The sequence below is a fragment of the Grus americana genome, chromosome 21 (assembly GCF_028858705.1).
Source record: "Grus americana isolate bGruAme1 chromosome 21, bGruAme1.mat, whole genome shotgun sequence".
NCBI classification, from domain to species: Eukaryota; Metazoa; Chordata; class Aves; order Gruiformes; family Gruidae; genus Grus; species Grus americana.
In genome coordinates, this window is record NC_072872.1 from 471173 (window position 1) to 488807 (window position 17635).

The following is a 17635-nucleotide window of genomic DNA, read 5'->3' on the forward strand; positions in this document are numbered from 1 at the left end:
TCCACTCACGTCCCGGTTGGTCATGTTCCAGTACGGGCGCTCGCCGTAGGCCAGCACCTCCCACATGACGATGCCATAGCTCCACACATCACTGGCCGAGGAGAACTTGCGGTATGCGATGGCCTCTGGAGCTGTCCAGCGAATAGGGATCTTCCCCCCCTGAAAAAGTGAGCAACAGTGGAGGCTCAGGCATCCCTACCCCTCTGCAGCTGGGAGAGCAGATTAGACAATCGATACGCTGGGATGGCATCTTCTGGAAAGGACTGAGATAAGCCTAGATGTGTACCTGAAGGATGACTTCAAGGTATTTCCAGCAGAGCAAGAAGAAAGCTGTGCTGTTTTACAAGGTCTTCTTCATGCACAATTCTGGCCCTCAGTGCTTGTGAGAGGAATTCAAAGTGATGTGGGGGAGCCGAGGGCTACCAGAGCACAAAAGCATGGAGCTGACCCTGGGCGCAGGCAGAGAGCCTGACTTGAGCAGACAAGGAGAGCGATGGCTTGTGCTCCCTGTCCATTACTGCTTTGGCAGGCAAGCACTGAAGAGGAGGACTTGTTGAATTAAAGGACCATGCTGACAAAAATCAGCAATAAATGGGCTAAGAATAAATTCAAGCTGGAAATGTGTTGCCGGCCATTTGAAGAGGAAAGTTGTGGCCCAGAGAACGCAGGGTGGGTTTCCCAGAGCAGCCAGGGCAGGTGTGATGTGCCTGGGAACACCTTTCAGGTATCTCTGTCTAGGGTGAGTTTCTTCCACCCAACTGAGTCCTGCCTGCTCTGCTGCAGTCCTTGATGGGGACTGAAGGTGAACGATGTCCTCTGGGAGAGTCCCTTTGGGGAAGGTCTCTCCTGAGCAGCTCGAGTACCACAGAGGAGGAACACAGGATACTATCTTATCACAAATTTCTGAACAAGGAAACATCCTCAGTTCAGCACCATACCATAACACCCACCTACTGACCAACGGCTCTAGGACAACTGAAGGAGTAGATGGAGCTATGCAGTCTAGGAAGAACTCCCATGGGCACATGGGAGCATCCCTGTGCAGTGGGCACACATATCCACAGGAGCTGTTGGTGGGGAGGTTTAATCAGCTCTCTGCTCTCCTACCTTGCTTGTCTTTGTTCACTGCACACTGCAGTCTGGGTATGTCCATGTATGAAGGACAATGCATTAAGGTTCAGAAGCTCTTTGGGTTCATGCTCTTGATCCAGATATCACCATCTCCATTCCTGCCCTGCCTATCTTGACTTGAGAGTGTTTAACTTTTCCATCTGCCAGTGGCCTGGGACAATCACCATCAGTAAGGATCAGTGGGACTTCAACACTAGGAGCCACGCACCGTCGTGGTGTACGCAGCATCAGGGTCATCCTCCAGGATGCGGGAGAGGCCAAAGTCAGACACTTTGCAGACCAGGTTGCTGTTCACCAGGATGTTGCGGGCAGCCAGGTCCCGGTGCACATAGCCCAGGTCAGACAGGTACCTCATGCCCGCTCCGATGCCGCGCAACATGCCCACCAGCTGGATGATGGTGAACTGCCCATCATGTTTCTGGAAAGGAAATAACCCAGAGTCCATTTCTGGTTTTCACCAGCATCCTGCTCCTGTTAAACTAACCCCTTAGTACCTCTTGTCTTTGGCTTAGTATGTCCTCCAACCCCAGTGCCTCTCTTTTGTCCCCCCAGCCCACCTCCTGCCCTCCCAGCACCTCCGACACACTGCTCAGGCAGGTGCCCCTGCCTTTGCAGTGCTGCTCCAGGGAGCTGGCCACAATGCCCTGGAGTCTGGGTCTGCTGGAGATGTGAAAGCCCCGAGCACACCGCTGTCACACAGGGGCTGCAGTGGCCTTGAGGCTGAGGAGCAGGAACCAGCCTCTCCTCCAGTCACTCAGCCCAGGGGGATGTGCAATGAATAAAAATACAAAAGAGCTCCTTACCCTGAGGAAGGTGTCTAGCGAGCCGTTCTCCATGTATTCAGTAACAATCATTACCAATTTGCCTGCAGAAGACAAGGGAGGTCAAGTGAGCAGTCACCTTCCTCTGGGAAGCCTCGTGCAAGGCTTTCACTGGGAGAGACATGAATCCAGGCCTGTGGATCTCCTGCAGCCCCGCAGAACGGTCTCACCCCATGCAGGATGGGCATGACGGTGGGGATGTGGCGATAACCCCAACACTTACCCCTCCCTCCAGGTGCCATTGATGTGGCTAGGTCAGCTTCATTATCCCACTGAAATTTGCATGCCATTAGCATAACACTTTGCATCAGAATGTCCTTTTTCGAAGGAAGACTTCAAATTATGATTCAATTCAGGCAGACTTTAAAATAAATGCTAATGGGTAGGACATCTCCTAAATCAATGTCCCTGACCTGGGGCGCACTGTGGAGCAAGGAAGGGACCTGACATATGGAAAGTTTGTCCTGTAAGAGAAGGCAAGGGGGTGGAGGGGACCCCAGGCCAACGGACAAGCAAGCAACCAGGGCAGCTGAAGGATGGAGTGCACCCAAAGTGATCCCTGACCTCCATCTCCCAGGGTGCTCACAGGGAGATATATCACAGCTCTGCCCCACCACAGGGTCCCGTCCCCACCAGCCACATACTCCTGGTCACCACTCCCTCCAGATGGATGACGTTGGGGTGGTCAAACTGCGCCATGATGCTGGCTTCGCTCAGGAAGTCTCGTCTCTGCTTCTCCGTGTAGCCTGCTTTCAGTGCCTTGATGGCCACAGGAATCTCCCTCTTCCCTGGCAGCTTCAGGCGGCCGTAGCACACCTCTCCAGACTCCCCTGCAAGGCAAGGGAAGATGAGGGCACGGGGAGCTGCTCAGCTTCTTGCACTGACCCACCAGCACCACGGATCTCCCGGTCTGCTGGCATGCTCGCAGCATGCTCCAGCCCCTCAGGACTGCTGGGCTCTTTGTGCATCGCTGCCTCCGAGTACAGAAAGGATTGTCCATCTCTGCTTCCAGTGCCACATCTAGGAACTGGGCAGAAATATCAGAAACCACTTCCTTCTGATGCCTTTTACTGAAGGCAATGGGCCAAGAGTAGTGATTACAGTGGCACTTGCTTTACCACTTTTCATTACAAATTACAAATTTGAGAGTCTCTTAGAGCGGCAGGTATGTCTATCAACCAGGCTTCCTAATGTTGCTCTGGGGTAAGCCCTTGGGGTGCTGCTGGTGAAGTTCCAGCTCTGTCTCTGCTCTGTGCTTCCCTATAAGCCCCTGTCCCTGTGCAAAAATTCCTTTTGTTCTGAAAATTTACCATTTTGCTTGCATTTTCATTTTCATCTTGTCACCCCAGACGCTTGCTCTGAGGTTTGAAGGCAGGGTGGCCACGTTGGAGCACCCACACGGGACACGCTGAGCCATCTGCTGTGTCAGCCTGAGCCGTCGGTGCCATGCCGGCTGAACAGCGACCCTCTGCACCAGGCTGCCTACAAAGAATTTATTTCATGCACTAAAAAACCCCCACTCTACCCATGATTTTGATCTCAAAAACATAAGGAGCAGATGAAGCCCTGGCTGAGCATTGTGCCAGTGCTGCGCAGTCTGCTGTGGTCCCACAGGGACGGCACAACCTCAGACCGTGAATTTCCCTGAGCAGACGTGATGCAAAGAGGCAGCCTGGCCCAGGGACTCACCAGACCCAATGACCTTCTCAATCTTGATGCGGGAGGCCTCGATTTCACGGGTGAACTCGTGCACGGCTTGGCAGGGGTCCTCATATGTGTGTGGGTCCACATAGAACTTGGACTCAGGGAACTTCACTGCCAGGTTTCAAAGGGGAGGGAGAAGATAAGCATTTCAGGCAGCCCTGTTGAGAAGTAGGGGCCACCTATAGAGGATGGGCAGGGGCAGGACTTCTTGGGTCAACATGCTGAGGAGCCACAGAAGTTGCAGCCCCAAGGAAACCTAAGGCACTCTTTGGCATAGCAGTATCCTCAGAGCAGTCCAGGACCTGGCTGCCCAGGTGTCCTCCATGTGATTGTCCCCCTCCATCATCCCCCCACCCCCATCCCTCGCCTGTGATGAATTTTCCTCTCTTATGGCCTGCTGCTGTCTGGGATGAACCTGCTGCAGTCCCATCTCACACTGTGCAACCCTTCAACCCCATTACCAGGATGCCCCTGGGATCAGAGCCCCCACTCAGCTCTCCTAGACACATCCCCAGAGGCAGGTAGTGGTCAAACCCTTCCCCTGGAAACCACAGCCGTGCCAGGGGCTAACGGTCCAGGTCCCTGCCCACCCACAGGGCTGAGGTCCTTCATGCCCCAGGGGCAGCAGCAGGGAGGGTCCTACCTTGCCCGTTCTGATAATGCATCTTCTCCTCATCGGAATCCTGGAAAGCCTTGCTGTACCCACAGTGCCTGCCACAGAGACACAAGGGTCAGCAGAGGTGCTCCTGTCCCTCGCTCCCACAAGCAGCCCAAAGGCAGGGTGGAAGGCAGTGGCTGTAGGCAGCCCAGGAGGAGCTGGAGCTAACACTTGATCCTCCACCAGCTGCATCGCTGCATCTTGCTGGACTGACGCTTTGGCCTGGAGCAAGGGACTTTCCAGGTGCTCTCCAAGGCTTGGCAGTGCTAAAAGCTGCAGCCCTTTTATCTCCTCCAGGCAGCAGCAGGTGTGCTCCACATGCCTGGCTCAGCCATGCTGAGATGTAGCAGACACAGTCCCCCTTGGACTTCTCTGATGGGGAGGAGCAATCTCCACTCCCGACCTACTCCCTAGCTCATCCAGTCAGCCCTTGCTGGTAGTGGTACTGGTATTGCTATGGCTATCGCTACTGCTGCTACTGCTGCTACTGCTGCTACTGCTACTTCTACTGCTGCTGCTATTCAGCCTGCTGGCATGAAGGGAAGGTCTGGAGACTGCCTCTGCCTCAGGGAAAGTGGAGGCAGGGTGACCCCTTAATGAAGCCTCTTGGTTGCTTATTAACTCCTGACCTATGGATGCTCTGACCAACTGAGAGGAGAAAAGTTGCACCCAAGTTCTCCCATCCCTCCTTCCCCGCTTGGTGACAAGCCACACTGACCACCAGGAAATATTTACCTCTTCTTGCAGATTAGGACCACCAGCAATGCAACGAGGCCAGTGATGAGTGTCAGGCAGATCCAGACAATTGTCATTGTGTCATACCGGAGAGAGACTGGAAGAAGCAGGGTAGGAAGGAGGTGAGCTGGAGTGAGGAGCACTCTGCTGAGCTCAGAAATTTCCCTACCCCAAAGGGGTCATGGTCTTCAAAGATAAAGCACCATCCCCCATCAAGCCCCAGCTTTGGGGCTCTCCCAGTTTACAGGGACCATTTACACATGTGGAAACCTGGTGCAGATCTGGGAAAGCCATGGTGATATAGCAAACCAGCGCAGAGAGGAGTCTGGAGCCTCAGGATCTCATTAGGTCTTCCTGGCCCTAATAGCTATGTCCTTCCTCCCTATTCTTTCTAGTGTATAAGCACCTCTGAAGGAGGGCTACTTCAAGCAAGCCCTGCAGGCTGAAACCCCAGGAGATGTGCCTCCAGCCTCCCTTCCCACATGGCAGAGGAAAAATGGTCACGGAGAAAGGCATCGCCATCCTCCATGCTCCCTGCCCCACACTTCCCACATCCCACAACTGCACACTCACCTGGCTTCTCTGTTTCCACCTCCACGGTCTGACTGAACCTCCCACAGCCAGCCGAGGTGCGAGCCCGAACCTGGAAAATGTAGCGGGTTGCAGGCTTGAGCCCAGAGATGGTTGCAGTGGTGCCCTTGGATTTCAGAGTTGAATAGCTCTGCATTTCCTTGTCCTGGGGAAAAACAACACCAAAAACTTTGATGCATCAGCAGAGCAACGACAAAGTCTTCCAAAACAGTCCTTTGTGCAAGGCTAGCTGATAGCAGCGATTGCATCAGCAGGATTTAAACCAAGCCATGCTCCAAATCCACCATGTTGGGACTGGTTTGCAGCAGCAAGCTCAGCGTTACCTTCTCGTAGTACTTGATCTCGTACTCCAGGATGATGCCGTTGGGCTGGTCTGGCTCTTGCCACAGCAAGGTGACGCTGTTCTGGCCCGTGCTCTCCTGGCGGACCACCACCACCTGGGACGGGGCTGGGGATGCAGATGGCACGGCGTTAGGTGCCTGCTGGCGGAGGTCCTGCACGGGTGGGGGCAGCAGGACACAGCACCAGGGAAGGGTGGAACTGGAGCCCCGTGCAGGCCCCCTGAAAATAGTTTAAACCATGTTTCCGCTTTCATTACAGTTGTGTGGGGATGAGTGCTGTGAAGGACAGGAGAATTGCAGAGTTGCCTCAATCTTTTTCCCATAGAATGAGCAGGCTCCGAGGAGATGAAAGAGGAGAGGACTGTCCCAGCACGGGCAGGAGGAGGACACTGCTGCCCAAAAGGAGAAGGAGCTGTGGGGCTGGAGGTCCTGGAGATCCCTGGCAGGACCCTGACCCCTCCTGCCCAACCTGGGGAAGGGTGAGAGGGAAAGGGGAGATGATAAAGGCCAGAGGGGTGATCAGGGACTGAGCATCAGCTAAGAGGTGCCCTGGGGGTGTTCTCCTGCCCTGAGATACTTGTCATCTGCCTGGGCCTGGGTTGGGAGGCTGTGAATTGGTCCATGTACCTGCCATGTCCGAATTGGCATCCTGCATTGGAGCTGCCAGAGCTGCAGGAGCCAGCTCACTGGTCTCTTTTCTTGCTGGCAAAATCCCCCTGGAAAGGACCCCAGAGAGTGCCAGCCATTGGGTCCAACTGATGGGAAGGAGTCAGGCACCACTTATGACCCTTACTGCTGGATGAAAAATGGGATGTGGCAGCTCTGGGGAAGACAGAGCTGCTGTCTGCTGTAGCTGCAGCTCAGGGGTGTTGCGGGACCAGCGCAGAGACCAAAGGAGGCTGCAGGGGCTGCAGCAGCAGTGGGGCACCCAGGGACTGAAAGGCAGCAGTTTTAGCTCAGTTCATCTCCGAGCCCGCTCCTCTGAGAAGCAGAAATCACTGTCCACTGTCAGGACACAGTAACCTGAGGACCTGAGACAGGGTGGGATGGAGGGGATCAGCCAAACCCCACAGACACATGCAGCACCTTCTCTCCAACCAGCCCCAGAGCATCTCCACTGCACCTGCTCCTGCCCTGCTTAGCTGCCGGGGGCTGGAGGCACAGGAGTGATCAGCACCCAGCATGGGGAAGCCACCCCGTGCAGTGCAGCAGGGGTCCCTCAGCATGCCCCCGGTGAGCAGGAACGCTCTGTGGTGTGCAGCAGCTGGAGCACCACACAGGCATGGCAGCTAAACCTCAACCACTGTCAAATTCCAAACCCCGCTGGTTTCACAGCACTTGCTCAGCATCCACTTTCCAGAAGAGAGGATGAAATGGGAATATTCAGCACTTCCCAAGAGCATCCCCCTCCAAGGCATTAGGCTGACGCTGCTCGTCAGCACTTGGAGGGATCATGCAGGAGCGAGCCATTTCCACATGGGCTTGGCAGAGGGGTGAAGAAGTGCTACAGGCAGGCGTTAGTAACAAAAGAGCCTTGTTCTCATGCCAGCCATGAGCTAACCCAGCGAGGCTCTCCGGTTTTCTCCTGCTGCCACCACTGCCATGAGAGCAGAAGGGGCTCAGCATCACGGGAAGTTCCTGCAGGCTCGTTTCCAACTGGGAGGATTAACAAGAAGTGTCAGTCCCTGCCCTGTCCCCTCTGCCTACAGCGTGCTCCATGGAAAGGGGCTTAGCTGGGCTCTGCTATGGGACATGACCAGGCGACCCTGGAGCAAGGTCCTGGCCCACCTGGCCTACAGCATTGCTCAGAAGTATTTCCTGGGGAAAGAGCATGTTACGGCAAGGGATTTGCAATCCCTTTGCAAGGAATTTTGCATGAAAGAGACTTTTCCCAGCAAATGTTGCTGTCACCTGCCAGGGCCTGGCATTGGTGTGAGCTAAGAGCAGAGCATGAACTGCTGCTTGGCCCTTTGGGAAGGGACAGAAGGCTGGAGGAACAGCCTGAAAGATTCATGCTCCACTTAGTGTTCCTGTCAATAAACAAGTGTTCTCCGTGCCCCCTGTCTCCTGCTGAAAAGGAGCCTCCACCAGCAGCTGCAGGCTGAAGTGGAGGCAAAGGAGGATGAAAAAGGATACCATGAACCAGAGAAGGAAGGGTAAGAGCTGCCTGGGGCAGCAGCTTGTCTCCAGCCCACCTGGCTCTCTGAACCCACCTCCAGCAGCAGAGAGGATAGGGGTCACATCTCCTGGGGGTCCCATGCCCATCACCAAACCGGCCCTTGGTTCCCAGGGCAGGTTCTTGCTCCTGCAGACACTGGCTGGAGCAACATCAGAGCAACATCAGCATCACCCACACAGGCAAAGACTGGGGGGGTGTCTGTTCCTCCTACCTGCCTGGTTTGTCGTGATGTTGGCGACTGCAGCTCTCCTGGACTCCAGGCTGAGGTCAGAGACGCCGTTGACGGCCTCCACCCAAAAGGAGTAGTTGGTGTGGGCCAGGAGGTTGGTCACCGTCAGCGCTCCCTGCACCAGGCTCATCTGCTGGGGCACGAAGCGGATCCCACTGCCACACGCCTCACACTGGCCAGCGTCCCCCGCGCAGCGCCTGCAGACCACGTTGTACACGATGTCAGCGCGTCCCCCCTTGTCCAGGGGCGGGCCCCACTCCAGTGTCACCGAGGTGCCATTTACGCTGGAGATCAAGTTCACAGGAGCAGAAGGGGGCCCTGGAAAAGAAGCAGAGGTTCAGGCAGAGCGGGGGCTGCTGAAGCACTTTGGGACCCATGGGGAGGCGCACCTTGGGCAGCATGTACCTATGCGTGCAAGCAATACTGCAGGGAAGACAGAGCTGCCTAGAGGAGGAAATGCTCCGAACAGAAGACAGCAAAGACACAGACAGGTCTCGGGGTGAAATGCCATGGAGGTAAGGTGCTCTGGGTCAGGATGGCAAGGGCCAGGTGGGCAAGAGCTGATGTTTGTTCTGGGGGAAGCAGGAAGCCATGGGGATGCATGAAGCTTTTGGGGGAAGAACCAAAATTAAATATCCATGGGCTGGAGGGTGGAGAGCTGGACCTGCTCATCTAAAGGGAAGGGTAAACTGACATTTCCTGGGGAGACTAAAAATCTTGTGTGGACATCCCCTAGGGACACAAGTCAGATGTTGCTGACCTGTCTTTCACCCTGGCTTCAGCTAGCAGCCTTTCCGCCCTCCTGGACCAACTGCAGAGAGGAGGACTCCTCCTGGGATGCTCTTGTCCCCTTTTAATAGCATCGGGACCCTTGAAGCAGCCTATTGCAGAGAGCTGAGAGGAAACCATATAACAAGCCTGGTGCCACAGTCCACCCACAGCGAGGGACAGTGCAGCAGCACTTGCGCTGTCCCATGGCATCCATGGGTATTTCTGCAAAGGAAAGCAGCCAGCAAGTGGCTGGCACGCTGGCTGGTGCGTGAGCGGGCGAGCTCGCTGGCAGAGCCATGGTTTCGCCCTGCTCCATTGCAGGAGAGAGCCCTGGGAGGGGAGCAGACCTCCCAGACAGGCCAGGGACGTTTGGAGAGCAGCAGGACGAGGATGAGACAGAAGGCAGTGAGGGAGTGCAGCTAAAGGGGTCTCGGCTCATGCGCTGAAGGGAGACCCGGGGCTTGAAAGGCTGCTACAGCACCTTGGGCAGCATGCACAGAGGCGAGGGTGCATGCTGGGCTTGGCCAGGGAGCATCTGCGGTGTCTGAAGACGTGATACCTGCCCCGCTGCAGCACGGACGGGCACCTGGGCAGCCAGGGTACTCACGCGTGCAGGCGGCCGAGGGGGGGTCCTGCACCGCCCTGTAGAAGCTGCTGTCACAGCGGCACACACGGGCTGCCCGGCTCTCCGAATGGCTGTGCAAGGGGCACTTTGCACACAGCTGGTCTCCGGGGGCTGACTTGTAAAATCCCAGCTGGCAGGCTGCAAAGGAGGGAAGGGGCAGAGGTCAGAGGGATGCGCCTGGACGAGGAGCACCCCACAGCTTGGCGAATCCCACCAGCACAAAGCTGGACCCCACTCTCATCCCTGTCCCAGTGCATCAACCAGCCCTTCTCCCCAGCGCCTGGGTGAGTTCCCCCTCAACTGTCCAGCTGCAAAATGGGCTCTGTGAAAACTGCTTTTGTCTCTCCCCCCAGGGCGTGCTTGCTGCCATCCTGGTACTCATTCCCCATTGTTTCACAAGCAGACTTGGGTGCCTCTGCTTTTTGTGAGCTGCCCCCAAAGCTCGAGGTGCTTTCCTGCACCTTTGCCTGCTGCCCAGAGCTCTCCCCACTGCAGCCCTCACTCTGGGCCACCACCTGGCCCCAGGGCAGGGAGCACTGCGAAGATCAAACTGAGCAGCACTGGAAATCACCTTGTAAGCCCTTCTAAGAACCGTCATTTATGGGGAAAACAACACTCCTCACTTCACAGTGCTTGCCACACTACTCATGCTGGATGTGCCTGGGTGCTCAAGAGCATCCATGTGGGTGGTTTAAAAAATTAAGAGCTCTGCACCTGTGGCATGGAGCAGGTCCCTCTGCAAGCCCCAATTGTGCTGCTTATATGAAGCGATGAGTTTCCTCGCACACAGCAAAGGAAAACACCTTCTCTTGTTTCATGTTGCAGCAAAACAGCAGTGCACGCATGCTGCCTGCTCTCTGCAGGGGGACAGCAAGGCCGAATGAGTCAGCCTGAGTTTTTTCTGACAACACGACTTGCCTGCAGTTGCTCTGCCTCCTCCTGGTCCTGGGGCTGTGCAGAGGAGCACACACTCGTCCCACACCGGGGCTGGCACTGGTCTGCTCCGTCCTACCCCCACCCCTCCCAGCAGCCCCTCGGGTGAATCATTTGTCACACAAACAAACAACTCGTATCTCATTAGGAAAATCGATTAGCTCAAGAGTGACATGTGGCATGTCAGGTATCTGTCTGGGGGTGGAAGGAGCTGTTGTCTTGCAGATTTCGATTCCAAGTAAGGAGAAGCAGGCTCTGTCTGAGTCCCCATATTCATCAAGTACTTCTAGGACCAGTTCCAGTGATTCAGGCATTATTCCTAGCTCTGACTCATTTCTGGTTTTCCCTACTGAGGTAGTAATACTTACATTTTCCCATCTTTACCCCCAGTGGCCAGCTCTGCATACAGCCTCAATTTTTACTTCCAAGCATGTAGAAGGGTTTTGTTTGCGATCCAGCATCCCCAGAGGTTTGGGTCCCTTCATGTTGTCCGTCTGTTCTGTTTCTAGGTGATGATTTGTTTTCTTATTAATAACACTCCTTTCCTTGCCACAGATCTCCCTGCACTGATTGCTACCAACATATTTCACATATCACATGCTGCACAGTAATACAACAGCCTCTTCATAACCAAGCTACTTCCAGCAATGGCGGCTGAAGGCAGTGCTCCGGCCACACACATCCTGGTGTGTTGCTGGTTCCTCTTCAGACTCTGTCCCCAGCTTCTGCTGTGGCACTTCTGCACTGAATGCTACTTTAAAGACAGGGGAGCAGTACCACCAGCAGGATGTAGATGTGCTGTACGTGCCAGAGATGATGGTACCGCAGGTTGGTATCACAGCTTGGTATAGCAGGCTGGAACAAGCAAAGGCCAGAAGCTCCAGAGTTTGTTCCCAAATTCCTGGTCCTCCACTCCCCAAAGGACATCAGAGCAAGGAGCAGAAATGCCCAAACTTGGGGATGCAAGGGAAGGCAGATGTCGCTCATGAGGACATTGCAGCAGCTCGGGACTGGCTTTGCTCCCCATCTCTCTCTTGACACCTTTCACTTCCTGAAGGGCATCAGAAGAGGAGAGAAAACAGGGGAGGCAGAGCTGGGGAGGAGATTTGCTGTCCCCAGCCAGCCCAGGATGTTTGCCAAGCTCTGGTGCTGACTGGTCCTTGTGATGCCACGCACCAAGAGAGCTAGGGAGTCTCTGCCTTTACCGAATGCCCACTGCTGCAACACCCTCCGGTCTGCAACCCCTTGTTTTTGGGTGTAAGACTGAGATGAGTGCTGTTACACCCTAGTCTCAGATGGGGACACATTTGGAAGGTAGCCAGCTGCAGAAAAAAACCACCCAAATGTCTCAGAAAGAAAAGTTCCCAGTTTTTCTGTGTGGGAAAGGACGAAGACACGGCATGAGCGTGGCCTACCAGATGGGAACGGAGCAATGGGACAGCCCCACCGTCCGTGCTGGGCAGCATGCATGTCAGGATTTGCTCCCTTCAACTTGTGTGAATCCCCCCTAGACCTGCAAACCACCATCATTTCTACCCATGCAGCAACCAGCAACCAGGGACTCTTGATTCAAGAGGCACTGGAGTGGTTCCCCTACCGATATTTAATTAAGGGCAGAGAAATCAGTGCTGTATCAGGTATGGAGATACAGGCCAGCAGGAAGGAAAGGAACACGAAGTGTAGAAGATTTGCACCAAGCAATTGTAATCACTTAGCATTTAATGCTGTAAAAAAACCCAACAACCCACATTAATTACCTGTAGCAATGATTCACAATTATTTTAGATGCACTCAGGGGGAAAATTATCCTAAATGACAAATTACAGGTGAATTTGTGCACCAGGGCAGAGCTGTTGAAAGCCACATCCCAGCACCTGGACAGCACGAGAACATGAGGAGACCTGGAGAGCAACTGGGGCTGGGCAGGCATGCTCTGGATGGGGTCACGCACCTCCGTGTGTCTCAGTGCTTGCTTTAGATGGAAGCCGTGCAAAGCCTTTCACAGGCATGGGAGACAGGGCACCAACTCGGACCGTGCACAAGACATGGAATCATTACAGTACAGGATGACAGGGATGTCCTGCTCTGGATTGAGGTGTCTCATGCCAAGCCGATGACATGTGGAAGACCAGGACCTCCTGGATTAGCTCTGGGAAGAGCAAACCAGCAGAGAAGTGTCCAGTGAGAAAAATTAAGTCAAAAGCACCAGGTCTAAAATCTACAGGGCTCCACAGCCATGGTTGTAGCACACACTGCAGCCACCGAAATCTGAAGCCACCCACCATGGAGGTGCAGAACCGTTGTCCTGCTGTCTTCACTGCAACCAGTTACTGCCACCTGCCAGAAGTGCCCCCTCAGGAGCCCTGCAGAAGGTGGGGATTTCTTTTTTTTTATTATTTTATGCAATTGATACCTTTGCTCTGTGTCTGAGGATCTTGAGTCCTGCCTCTTTGTGGACCACCAGAATTCCTGCTACTGGTGACCTCCTTCTGTCCCCAGTGCCATTCCCCTGGAAAACCCAGCCAAGGCTGCCTGTCCTTGCAGTTTCATCTCATGGTGTGGTTTTGCAGGTCCCCAATTATCACCCTAGCCTGTTGGGTTCAATACCACGGGGCTCCCACTGACATCCTCCCTGCACAGCACATCTTGCCTGTTTTTCCCAGCCCACCAGCCCTGGATCTCTCATGCATCGCCTGCCCAAGGGGACCCTGAGCAGCAGGCTTGTCTCAGAAACAGTGAGCACAGGGAGGGCTCTGCCAGCCATCTGTAGTTCGGTCCATTTGTTTCCCTCCGTCTCTGTCCTCTGGGGACAGGACAACATCTGCTAATAAGCTGGCAGAGCTCGGGAGATGATAGATGAACCTGTCGAGGATACGCTAGCTGGGAACGAGTCGCTCTTCTCAGTCTGAAGTTGCCGTCTGGGACTAGTGCTCTGCAGGTGGCCTGGTGGGACCACCAAGGGCTACTTTGATAGGGTGCAAATGCGAGCATCGACCCCGTGTCACTCCCTCTCAGCTCCATCCTCAGCCCAGAAGGTTTAGGCAGGGAAAGGGCACAGCTGGGAGGGTGCCATGGGGCAGCTGTGTGGCACCGGTGCCATCAATTGCTCCCTTCCCTGACCCTGCAACAGAGCTGGGCATCAGCAAGGACCAGAAGAGCTGCCATGTACCTCCCTTTGGTGGTGCTGGGAAGAGATAGAGATGGAAATAAGGGTGTCATAGCCACTGTGACAGCCAGAGACAGGCACCAGTTCCAGAGCCCTCCGGGCTGCGGGAGAAGCTAACACACAAATCCCAGCTCCTTTCAATTCAGTGATGCCTCCAGTCTCAGCTCGCACATGACACAGACACTGAAACAGAAGCACATTATTCACAGTCATGTCTTAAAAAGAGGCATCCGCCTCATTGCCCCAAACCTTGTGTTTTTGCAAGGCTGTGCTCCCCTATCCCTGCAGTCCAGGTCAGCCCAGGCTCTGTCTCCAATTTGGTCGGTGGTTGGGGGGGTTGGGGGGATGGCTGGGCTGGTTCTCTCAGGCAAACTCTTGGTCCCCAGATCATGCATCGCCCCACGGCCCTGCTGATGCTCTCTGCATCCTTTGTGTGCTGCTTGCCCCTGCACTGTCTCACACCCCCAATCACTGCCTTACCTCTAGCCCCTGAGCACCACCTTACAGCCCTTCACGCAGCCCAGTTCACACCTTGCACCGCTTTTGCACAGCTCACAACCCCTCCCACCCCCAGTACTACCTTACAACCCATCACACCACTCTACACACACCTGAACTTGTCTCACCCCAAACTCCACCTCATGTCACCTCGCCGCTACTTGGCCCTTCTTCCCACATTTCAACCCATCTCACACTCCTTCACACCCCAGGATGTTGCAGAGAGGGGAATGGGGGAATTTTCACCCACAAAGATTTTACAAAGCTAGCAAAACCCTACACATCGGGCTGCGAGCAAATGGCACGTGCAGCAAAGGGCCACCAGTATAAGGGGGACCCTGCTCTTCCAGGTGGAGTAATTCCTCTTGTAGTGCTGAGCAAACTGGAACCATGGTGGTCCAGACTGGTTGCATCCCAAACTAGACATATGCATGGCACTGCCATAGGAAAATCAGCAGGTCTCACTTCTTGCCTTGAAATCAGTACTGTTGAAAGCACCCCTGACTTTGCCCTGCTCTTCTTCCCTACATCTTTAAAAAAAAAAACCAAACAAACAAACAAAAAATGAACAAACAAACAAAAAAAAACAACCCTAGAGAGAGAGGGAAAAAAAGCAGGAAACATCCAAATCCCAGTTTGCTGGGAGTGCTGCTCTGCTGCCTGGTGCTAATGTCCTTCTGCGGGAGGGAAGTTAAGGTGACGCTGTGCAGACTTCTGTTGGTGAGACAGCCTGGCACACTCTCGGAGTGAAGGGTTTTTTATAAAGCTTATCTGGGGAAACGCTACAGCTTGCAGGAGTCAGATGCAAACAGGCAGCCTAATGCTAGAATTAGAAAAAAAGCTGTTCCCAAAACTCAGTCTTGTCTGAGGGGTTTAGACAGGACTATCCAAAGCTTCTGAAAAAAAGCACAGTTTTCACCAGACCAAAACCAAACCAGAAAACGCTGTGTTCAGGAAGGAGCAGGGCTGAGTGGGAGCCACCCCTGCAGATGACAGTGCTGGAGGAAACCCCGCATCCCTGCTGTAAGGCTCCAGGGGGCAAAGATGAACAAATGAAGAAAGGACACACAAAACACCAAGAATTTGATCCTTGCCCCTGCAGGAAAGAGTGTGCAGCTTTGAAGGGTATGCGATCCCTCTCACCACATGCATATGGCTATGGATATATACAGCGGGTGAGCTTTAAAATAAGGGTGCCCAGCACTCCAGCAGAAACAAGTGAAGAGCATCGCAGGGGCCAGCACAGCCCTCTCCCCCACACAGCTGAGCACCACCAGCTTTTGGATCCCCTTCTCCTTCATGGGGAAGTGTCAGCAGCATCATCTTGTTTTCAGGAAGGGGAAGAAGTCATCAGACAGGAAGCGGTGACATGGGTGGGATCTGGACCTCACGCCAAGTACAGAATTTTGGCACAGTCCTACTGCTCTGTGGGATAAGGAACATCTTCCCCATGCAAGGCAATCACACCAAGCCTCTGAATTTGTTGGTAGCAAATTTAAAGTCCCCAAATTCCCATTGCATTGCACCATCTCCAGTGTAAGCGCTGGTGCAAAATGCCAGGTCTTTCCTGCAGAGTTTCTCTAAACTCCTCAACAACAGCTTCCCAGGCAGCTGCACACTGGTAATTCAGCACAACAACCTGTGTTCATCACCTGAACCTGGCCAAACTCTGTGCAAAAGAAGAGTTCAAATGAAAGAAACACATTCCAAAGTTGGTGAAGGTCTTTGAGTGCTACCAGATCCATCCATTACAGTCCAGCTGCTCTTCAGCACTTAAGGACTGCAGAGACCTACCAAGCACAAATGAAATTTCTTTCATCCCCATCAATACCCTGAACTCTAGCCTAGCATCATTCTCACCCTTCATCTGTGTCAGTGGCTAAACACAACAAGCTCAGAGGAAAACTGGCAAACAATAAAATATTCAGTCAGGGACAAAAACCATATTTTCCTGTTTGTGGGGAAAGGGTAGCTCTGCAGTCATCTCTGTCCTTTTTGTTTGTTCCTAACCAGAAAAAAAAAGAAATGGTTTTACATGTTGGGGGACTGCTTTGTTATGTGTTCCTAGTAAATGCAGTTGGCCAGTTGCTTGAGTTTTAGTGGAGGGAGTGAAGGTGCTGGAGATCACCTTGTCCTGAACCCTGCCTTCCCCAACATGCTCGCTGTGCTAAATTATTTATGCACACACAGCCCAGCAGACCTGGGATCCAAACAGACTAATTAGCAGCCAGGTCTGGAACTGTAAGCTGGAAGCCCTGGTACAAGACAAGTGAATCCAAGGATCCCAGCAGCACCCGTGGAAGGGGCCTCTAGTGCTTGGACCAATCTCCTGATAGTGCTGGGATTATCCCCAATACTACATCAGGGTGCTCATGGCTGTGTTTAGATTGGTCTTAGAAATCCCCAAGGAAGGAGATCCTGCTGCCTCCCCAGTGACCTGTCCCAGGGCTGGACAATCCTCTGGGGGAAGAAGGAAGAAGTTTTTCCTGATGTCCGTCCCAAACCTTGACAGCAATTCGTCTCTCTGACACGTCTTTGCAGTCTGTTGCCATCTGAAGTCTGATACCCGGATCCTGAACAGTCCTAGCTTACGTGGTTTGGAAAACAAACTGTTGGTTTTGGTGGGTTTTGGTTTGGTTTTTTTTTTTTTTTTTTTGATGCAGGGCTTTGCATGGGATAAACAGAAGGAGATATAATCTTACCAGCTGGTATTGCCTGTATTTTACAAAGCAGCTGACTGGCTTGCAAGCCAACAATGAAAATCTTGTGAGTCACTAAGTTTCTTTGATTTTCCTGCCTGGCATCACTGAAAGGACATTTGCATTACTCCCATAGCGCATCTTCGAAACTATCACTGCTCCTGCCCTTGAAAGGTTTATTTTGGTACACTCACAGCAGAAGGCCTCAGCGGTAGGCACCCAGGGCATTGGTGCAGTCTAGTTCTGGGTACAACAGCCTGGTACCCTGCCAGCAGGCACAGGGGACTCTGAGCAGGTGTCACTGAGGTGCAACACAGCCACCAAGCCTGCGGCTCCGAGCTGTCGTGCATGTGCTGGGACTCGCATAGAAAGTCTCCTTGAAATCCACACTGATTTGCAAAGAAACGCAAGACATATTGCAACAAGTTTGTTTGGAGTTGCAATAACAGGGTAGTTTGACACACATTTGTCTGTCACCTTGATATATGGTACATATGCCTCCAGGCAGGACCTAAGGGAGGTGGAGCCCAGCCTGGTAATGGGTGCCCTGAAAT

General features: G+C 53.7%; 1 protein-coding gene across 4 annotated transcripts in view; it reads right to left on the bottom strand.

Annotated features, from left to right (window-relative positions):
* The window catches only part of EPHA8 (EPH receptor A8), a 49372-nt gene that overhangs the window by 3630 nt on the left and 28107 nt on the right, over positions 1-17635 (bottom strand). For 3 of the 4 annotated variants that reach the window (XM_054849560.1, XM_054849558.1, XM_054849559.1), the window contains 11 exons: positions 9768-9923; positions 8372-8707; positions 5964-6088; positions 5623-5785; positions 5050-5146; positions 4300-4367; positions 3642-3767; positions 2597-2782; positions 1935-1996; positions 1340-1549; positions 10-159 (listed from right to left, as the gene is read on the bottom strand). In XM_054849560.1, the coding sequence (XP_054705535.1) occupies positions 10-159; positions 1340-1549; positions 1935-1996; positions 2597-2782; positions 3642-3767; positions 4300-4367; positions 5050-5146; positions 5623-5785; positions 5964-6088; positions 8372-8707; positions 9768-9923 (1679 nt within the window). Of the gene's footprint in view, positions 1-9; positions 160-1339; positions 1550-1934; positions 1997-2596; positions 2783-3641; positions 3768-4299; positions 4368-5049; positions 5147-5622; positions 5786-5963; positions 6089-8371; positions 8708-9767; positions 9924-17635 lie in introns of those variants that run through there. The other variant, XR_008580090.1, reaches the window with a different exon arrangement.